The sequence below is a fragment of the Stylophora pistillata genome, chromosome 3 (genome assembly GCF_964205215.1).
Source record: "Stylophora pistillata chromosome 3, jaStyPist1.2, whole genome shotgun sequence".
Taxonomy (NCBI): Eukaryota; Metazoa; Cnidaria; class Anthozoa; order Scleractinia; family Pocilloporidae; genus Stylophora; species Stylophora pistillata.
This window is the reverse complement of record NC_142521.1, coordinates 9,780,001-9,787,659: the sequence shown is the minus strand read 5'-3', so window position 1 is coordinate 9,787,659 and position 7,659 is coordinate 9,780,001. Positions and strand designations below refer to the sequence as shown.

The 7,659-nt window shown below is 38.5% G+C and overlaps 1 protein-coding gene, 2 non-coding genes and 1 pseudogene across 3 annotated transcripts in view; 1 reads left to right on the top strand and 3 right to left on the bottom strand.

Annotated features, from left to right (window-relative positions):
- Positions 1-467: 467 nt before the first annotated feature.
- On the bottom strand, positions 468-2,451 carry LOC148734438 (trace amine-associated receptor 13c-like; annotated as a pseudogene).
- Positions 2,452-4,234: 1,783 nt separating this feature from the next.
- Trnae-cuc (transfer RNA glutamic acid (anticodon CUC)) lies at positions 4,235-4,306 on the bottom strand. Its single transcript has one exon. It is a non-coding gene; the product is annotated as a tRNA-Glu (tRNA).
- Positions 4,307-4,921: 615 nt separating this feature from the next.
- On the bottom strand, positions 4,922-4,993 carry Trnae-cuc (transfer RNA glutamic acid (anticodon CUC)). The gene has a single exon. It is a non-coding gene; the product is annotated as a tRNA-Glu (tRNA).
- Positions 4,994-5,554: 561 nt separating this feature from the next.
- LOC111322244 (transmembrane prolyl 4-hydroxylase) overlaps positions 5,555-7,659 on the top strand; it is a 9,138-nt gene continuing 7,033 nt past the window's right edge. The window contains exons 1-4 of the mRNA XM_088754948.1: positions 5,555-5,825; positions 6,852-6,933; positions 7,051-7,188; positions 7,574-7,659. The exon at positions 7,574-7,659 is cut by the window's right edge and continues 6 nt beyond it. Of these exons, the coding sequence (XP_088611074.1) occupies positions 5,613-5,825; positions 6,852-6,933; positions 7,051-7,188; positions 7,574-7,659 (519 nt within the window). The 5' untranslated portion in view covers positions 5,555-5,612. The remainder of the gene's footprint in view (positions 5,826-6,851; positions 6,934-7,050; positions 7,189-7,573) is intronic.

The following is a 7,659-nucleotide window of genomic DNA, read 5'->3' as shown; positions in this document are numbered from 1 at the left end:
GAGTAGTGCTTACGAATTGAATTTCCCAGTTTTGCTCTTGAAAAGCGACGCTATTACGTTAAAGTTAAATTGGAATTTCTCATGTAGGGTTCTCAATTAATAGATTAGATTTAGCCAGAAATATTCACATTGAGGGCAATTTACGTTTTAAGAATAATGTATGAGAACAAGAGTAAACATTTTCTTTTGATCAGAACCATGTTAGCTGCAACGCTTGTTCATTAAGAATCGAAACATTATAATAACCGTGTGGGCCATACAATGCAATCTCATATAAGTCTGTATTTATAAAGGTCAATTAATATCTGATTTGTGATTGTACTCCTTATAAAAGAAAATCATTTAACAATAGCAATTCGAAGCGAGCTCAATACTTTCTTTGAAAGTGATACTCTAAAAACCAGGCCAGGTGCATATCTCGGTCAAGATGCAAATTATTGACCCTTGGCCCTATAAAGTTGGTCACTCTTCTTCAACATGAACAACTCTCGTATGGGACCTAAAATGTGCTTCTCTCTAGAACTAGATCAGGAGCAAATCAAAGTCACATTTATCACCATTGTTGTCACTTGCACCCTTAATGCAATCTATTCTCTCATCACTTGCATGAGCAATGTTCCTATTTTACATGTGATACGGAAAACACAAGAGCTCCCTTTGCCATGTTTCGTCCTTTTATTTTTCTTCAACCTTTCGCTCTAAATAGCTGCTTCTAAATCTGACCGAATGCTAGCAGGTCTGAGCAAAATTCGTTTTGTCGGTGAAAGTTAATCGAGCAACACTAATGACGATATAAACTATTTACATTACGAACTTATCAAACTGATAATGGGTTCGTAGTTGGTCATGAATACTCAGTGCAAAGCAAGATAGATCCTTTAAGTTGCCGACTGTTAATGAGGTCAGTTCAATGATATCCTTTAACAGGTGATTTGAAAGATTGAAGTGACGGCGGATTTATAATGCCATCCAGTTTAAGATTTTTCCCGTAGTTAGATGTGATATCACGGCACCGCGGCCCATGTTCGATTCCCAGCCTGCGAGTCCTTTTTATTTTTTTCCTTTTGCAATAACCAATTCATTTTCATGAGAAACAGCCACATTAACACCCGCATTCAATTAAGGCACTAAATTATGCTAATTTTAAGACTACAGACGCCAAACACCATCTGTTGGTGGAACATATTCGTACTGATTGCTAATATCAGTATTATCACCGTTAAGAAAAACAGTTTTTTCGGGTCTTACCGCTTCATATACCATTCATACCACTTTTAGAACAAAATGCGACAGAACAAAGATGTTGGTCTCTCAGAACCATACAGTCTACCAAGGTTATCGACAAGATTCTGCAGCTGCTACTGAGTTGTTTCCATAAGTAATCTTTCTTAAATACTCTATTATTGCACGACGTACTTTAGTTCTCCAACAATAAATGACAGGATTCACCGACGAACTTATGAAACCAATCGTGGTCGGGTAATCCCAACCGATTTTTAATGACGTTGTGTAGCCGTGAAATGCTTCAGATGCACTAACTGCGATGAATGGTAGATAGAGCACCAACGTTAAGCCATACACATAAAGAACCGTAATAGCTGACTTTTTACATTTAAATGCATCACCTTGTTCGTTTTGTAAGTCAACCATTGATCGGTTTTGTTCTCTTATTTGGCGTTAATGTCTATTTGCAATTTGAAATATCTTAACAGTGCAAACTACAGTCACCACAATGGCCAACACAGCTGTAGAAACAGGTAAAATCAGCCAGTTTTGAAACCAAAACGTGACGATGGCAATAATGATACAAAACAGCCAAACTACAATCATTCGGCTACCAAAACACGTTGAACGGTGATCGTGTTTCTATATCGCAAGTGTAGAGTTAAAGCGAGAAGTCGGTGGACAAAAACTCCGCCCAGGGTTAGAAAAGACACGCCAGAAGTTATCCAACCAGAAAAAAAAATTAATCATTCGCACTTTACAATGTCCGTTAAAATTTCCCAAAAGCTCCTCTACCTTGTATGCAACAAACGAGGGCTGGCCAACCAAACCAACAAGGAAATCAGGAGGAGATTGCCAAGTCAAGTAACAAAGCGAAAGATGGCGTATGAAGCTCTCGTGTTTTCCGAATTACAAGCATGAAGATGAAATTTCCAAGTAAGGCAGTCAGAGCAAATAGAGAACTAACTACGCACGATACAACACTTGCTGTAACCTCATGATCAGTTTGTGTGCGATTTCCCGCTAAGAAGAAGCATTTTACAGCGTGGGTTGTATTCATGAGGGTTAAGTTCGAGAGAACAGAAACAGAATGGTTCACTATCTTTACGCCTGATTGAATATGGCCACAAATAGAAATTTCATTTTCAATTTCAACTGTATATTGAAAGGAGCAAAAACACCGAATTTAAACTACCATTTTGAGCGGGCGATTTATGAGGCATAGATAGTGCCACAAAAATACTTACTCAATTATCACTGACCTGCCGAATTGAAAATTGAAAAAACTGAATTTAGGGAAGTTCTTTAAGCTATCAGAGTGAATCGTTTTCTTCTTGAGTCAACGCCAATTTTTTTTTTTTTTTAAGGAACGATTAACATTCAGAAATACTATTTTGAGAGAGTGATATCAAAGGTACAGATATCTACTGTCTCGATCAAGAAAATCACTTCCGTCAATTAACACCAGCCGAAGTTAAAATTTAAAAAAAAATGAGTGAGTTACCAAAGCTATCTTTTTTCTTTGCTTTTGATAATTCAAGGTCAATTTTTTAATTTCGAAAGCAAGAGATTGACTTTTACAAATGAAAATATTTGCAATATCGCAACCATTACATGACGATTATTGAGAGAGGTTCAAAATGAATGGAGACGCCTTTTTATAAACAACAACAACAACAATTTATCACTTATAGAGCGCTATTTCAATGACAGATCAACAGCGCTTTACAATCAATCTTAACCCGCCCATCCCACCCCAGGGGAGGACATCCATCACACAGTAATCTCGTGCGTGGGAAATCAACGTCTTCTACCCCTAACCCTGTAGGAGACGGGACCTCCATTTATTCGTCCCTACCCGAGAAGACTAGAATATCTAACCATTTCTTGATGTTATAGAAAGGTAGCATATTCTTCTCAATTATTTTAAGACCTTGAGTGTTGGTCCGGCCGGGGCTCGAACCCTCGACCTCCCGCACAACAGTCCAGCGCTCTATCCATTGAGCTAACCGGGAGGCGGTTAAACCAGTCGACAAGGGCAAACACATCATGTTCATTAACCAAGTTCAAAAAGTGCAAAGTGCTAAGCAAATCGGATGATAAACAACTTCCATGCACTTTTTTAGCTTTTATGTCAATACAATATCAGTTAATAGACAGCAACAGACAGCCCGTTACGCTTTTAGCCCTGGGGTCAACCGTGAAGTCCAGTGTTATTGAATTCTTCCGTGAACAAAATTTAATAGAAGTTTTATCTGTAGTAGCTAATCAGCATGCGAAGATAAATCGCATTCATGCGATTTCCCTTACTTAGGTCTACATATAGAGGAAGGTTATATGGGGAGAAAAACTATTTGTTATCACTGCACGATAACAATGATTAGGAAGGAGAACTTTTCATTATGACACGAACAGATGATGTTCTCAGAAGAATTTTAACTGATCTTATTTCACTCCACTCTTTTGAACTAAAAGTAATGACTTCACTTGAACTTTTTCTTTCAAGTTTCTAAGTTTATGCAAAAGTTCAACGCTCGGTTTTAGCATTCATAGACCCGAAACAGTGTTTGTGTCGTTTAAATGATCGCCTTCTTAGAAAATTTCATTACTTCTACTTCTTTCATAGAAATTGAGATTTAATCATGATATGTTCCTTGGAAATAAAAATTAGCTCGCATGGGTCTCCGATGGTCTCTATGGTCCATATGAATTTCTGAGTTAAAATTGTGAATCGCTTATCTCGTAGTCTGAATTTAACAGGTGTGGCTACCTTTCTTATCTAGAGAGAATATAAGCCAACAGGAGCCCATGACCACTCCTGACGGCGCCCAAGTCTCGTACGTATTGTGTGTCAGGGAGCTAGCTCAATGTTTGCATCGCCTACATTAATGAGAAATGTCATTGTCATGCATTTTCTTTGGAAGAGACGATAACTGAATAAACATTATTCGCTTTGTGATTTTTCTTGGCAGTTATTCAAAAGGGATGGAAAGATCATATTGCGTTATCATTCCCACGCCGGGAATCGAACCCGGGCCGCGGCGGTGAGAGCGCCATATCCTAACCACTAGACCACGTGGGAACCGCTACCTATAAAGGTAATGATAAAGATCTTGGAGTAAAAGCTGTGCACCCCACTAAATGATTCTAATTTCAACAAACATGCCGTAGTTAAAGCCTAAAGAGGAAAGAGACCGAAGGGTTACTAAAACTTTTTTAATTATATGATGGTTACTACCGTGTGAAGTGTCAGGTAGTGCTCTCCGCCCTGTGAGACGTCTAACAACGGAGTGTAAATAATAATAATAATATTAATAATAATAATAATAATAATAATAATAATAATAATGGCCATCGATGTAAAAAAATATAATCTTGCGATCTCTTAAGAGTCTCCGAAGGTCGTGTATCGCTGCAAATGCGATTGATATACAAAGTATCATAAAAATTTTGCAAATTTAATTTCATCATCCGGATTTCACTGGTTAACCTTTTAGGTTTGTTTGTGTCAGCGTTGCATGACCATTTTAATGACAAATGCAAACGCTTCAGTTAAGTTCGTGCACTTATTGATTTTCTGTCCAACCCTGTCATGGAGGCAAGGTTATTAAAAATCGAAAAAGAAGGGTAAGAGAAAATGGCGTGATTTTTCTTGGCAGTTATTCAAAAGGGATGGAAAGATCATATTGCGTTATCATTCCCACGCCGGGAATCGAACCCGGGCCACGGCGGTGAGAGCGCCGAATCCTAACCACTAGACCACGTGGGAAATATGACTTTCATTAGTATTGTTAAAGTCAACTATGAGCATACTGTAGTTAAAGACCTGAAAAGGAAGCTTCTTTCTAAAGTATTGGCACATAAAAATCGACCAAAATGATGCTAAAACTACGTAATATCTCCCTATTTCCTGATAGGTTTGAGTGTATTTTAGCAAGTACTAATGATATCAACGATTAAGCAAAGAATTCTTCTAATTTTGTTTAAAAAAAACTTGTTTCAGGTCGTGTTGGTTGTACCACGGGTAACGTTTATATAGTTAACGGCAGTATATTGCACGGTGCTTAGCAATTTCAAAATCCCCACCCCAGCTAGGAAAGGCTCTAATTCTCCACCCCCTGGGCGCGGACGACGGTCGGTGGGTTGCCCGGGCCGGGAGGTGGGAAATGTTAAAGCTTCGAATAGATTGGCGCATAATTTTGATGTTAAGGCAACTTAAGCAAGTGATCCATTGACCTGCGGATCTCGCCAACAATACAACCACAAGTTTCATTGTAGACGAAACGTTTCGGCTTGTCTCACATCGAGAAAATTAATAATTTATCTCTTTATCCTAAGCCATGTAGGAAAATTGAATAAAAAACACTTATAGCAAATGAACCCTTTGGATGGTAGCTATGAAGGTTCGAGGTCTCATTTTCGTTATACCTTGTTTCTTCTTTTGTGGAAATTGGGCAAAAGATTCCAAACCGAGAGCGATCAAGTTCACTGAGCCATGTTTTGCTGAGGAACAATTTCTTCACTTGTGTACGGATCCCACAGAATCTTGTCACGAGGAACGTGCGGATGAAATCAAATTGCTGCGTTTGGACGGAGTGAAGGTACTGAATTTTACACGTACAAAATGTTTTGTCTTGAAGTTTTGAATGTTTACGTTGCGAAATTTCCATAGCTCATTCAAAGGATGAACGGCGTTGCTGAATTCAACTAATAATCGCTAACATAGCAAATTCCCCTAGTGGGACCTATGTTTATCACTAGATTTGTAAACAATCGCTGAAAATATGTGAAATATAAGCTTGCATGTCTCAATGTGTACCAGAAACATTTACACACCTTGCTACACATAAGTAAGTATTGCTGATTATTCTGTGATAATTTGTATCTTTGATGGGTCGTCAAAATCTGTTCCTTCCAGTGACCAGAATAACGACTGAGCTACAATAAAAGGCTGTGGGTCAAATAGTGAAAAATAACCTAAATCGCTAAGGAGAAAAAATTGTTTGTTAAGAGGTTCTTTACTAGGAGTCCGTATCCAAATATTTCCCTGTACAACCGCTGATGCGACACAAACCGTCTGTTGAAACGCTCGAAGCCTCCATCGAGTCATTAAGGTGTCGTTTTCATTGGGTTTACAGTAGAGGCCCAAACTCATTGTACTTCAAGATTATTATATTTGGACGCAACGTCCAGTGCTAGGGAAACTATTCAAAGTCAAAATCATATCAGTGTGCGGATCTTTTCTTCAATTACAGAGACATTTTTTTTTTCATAGAAACACAGAAAACTGCTTCACATGATTTTTGGGTTTCACTGTTTCGCAATTTGTATGTTTTATGGTAATTTATTTCACCTGAACTCTTGTTGTGAGACTCAGGTACCGGTCAGCCTTTCATTAATCCTATCTTAACCTGACACTTTCCATTCTTCCTTCCATTTCCTGCACTTGTAATTTATGCCAGCCGAATTTAATTTTGTAGTCCCATTGTCAGCGGTTTCAATTAAAGCCGGTTACCGACGCATGCAAGACCTCACACCGACTGTGAGAGGGCTCCCCATGCCCCTTATGGCAAAAATTACTGCCCATTGTACCTTGCAAATTAAAGCTCAGTTTTTTGTTTCTTCAGACAGGTCATGAGAGATGGGTGGAATTGGAGGAAGGGATCAAATACAAAATGATCACTAGAGCCATGAAGCCTTTGCTTTTTGGTGAGTCCTGCTTCAAGTTGCTCCCATCAAAAGCTCGTTCTTAGGGTCATTTTTCACCATAACCACAAAAAAAAAAACTGAAAAAATAATTATGCTATGATTTTAATTATTTAACAGAGATTCCTCGTTTCCTGTCGGATGAAGAATGTGAGCATATCATTTCACTGGCAAAGGAAAGCGGTCTTGTCATGAGTATAGCTGGCTTTGATGTTGCCGCTTACGAGGGAGACTTGGACGAAGATATGAGAGAAGCCGGTAAAACTAGTTTCTTAGCTGATAAATAAGTTTCTCGTAAGCGGATGGTAGAAGTGAATAGTTGAGAAGACAAAACAAATTCAACTGATGCCGAATAAAGTCTAACTGCGAAAACTGAAGCATTAAACTGGAAAGAACAGGCGATACGGATAAACTATAAACTACATGCACAAATCTGTCGGTTTGACCTCAGCAAGCCCGCTCGTGAGGGACTTGTGAGTTCGACTCGGCGTAACCCATAAGCTGAGAATGTATATTGGCCAGAGCGTTAGCCCTTCGTCAGAGAGAAACACATTGATGTGGTTTTAGACAAGACTAGAATTTAATCAGTTCATATTTTAATGAAGTTTAAGGAAATGAATTATTCTTGTAAACTTATCAACAGATGGAAACTGGACACTTGATCACAACGAACGATTTGCCAAAGCATTTAATGTATGGGATGCCGATAATGATGGATTCATCGATGCA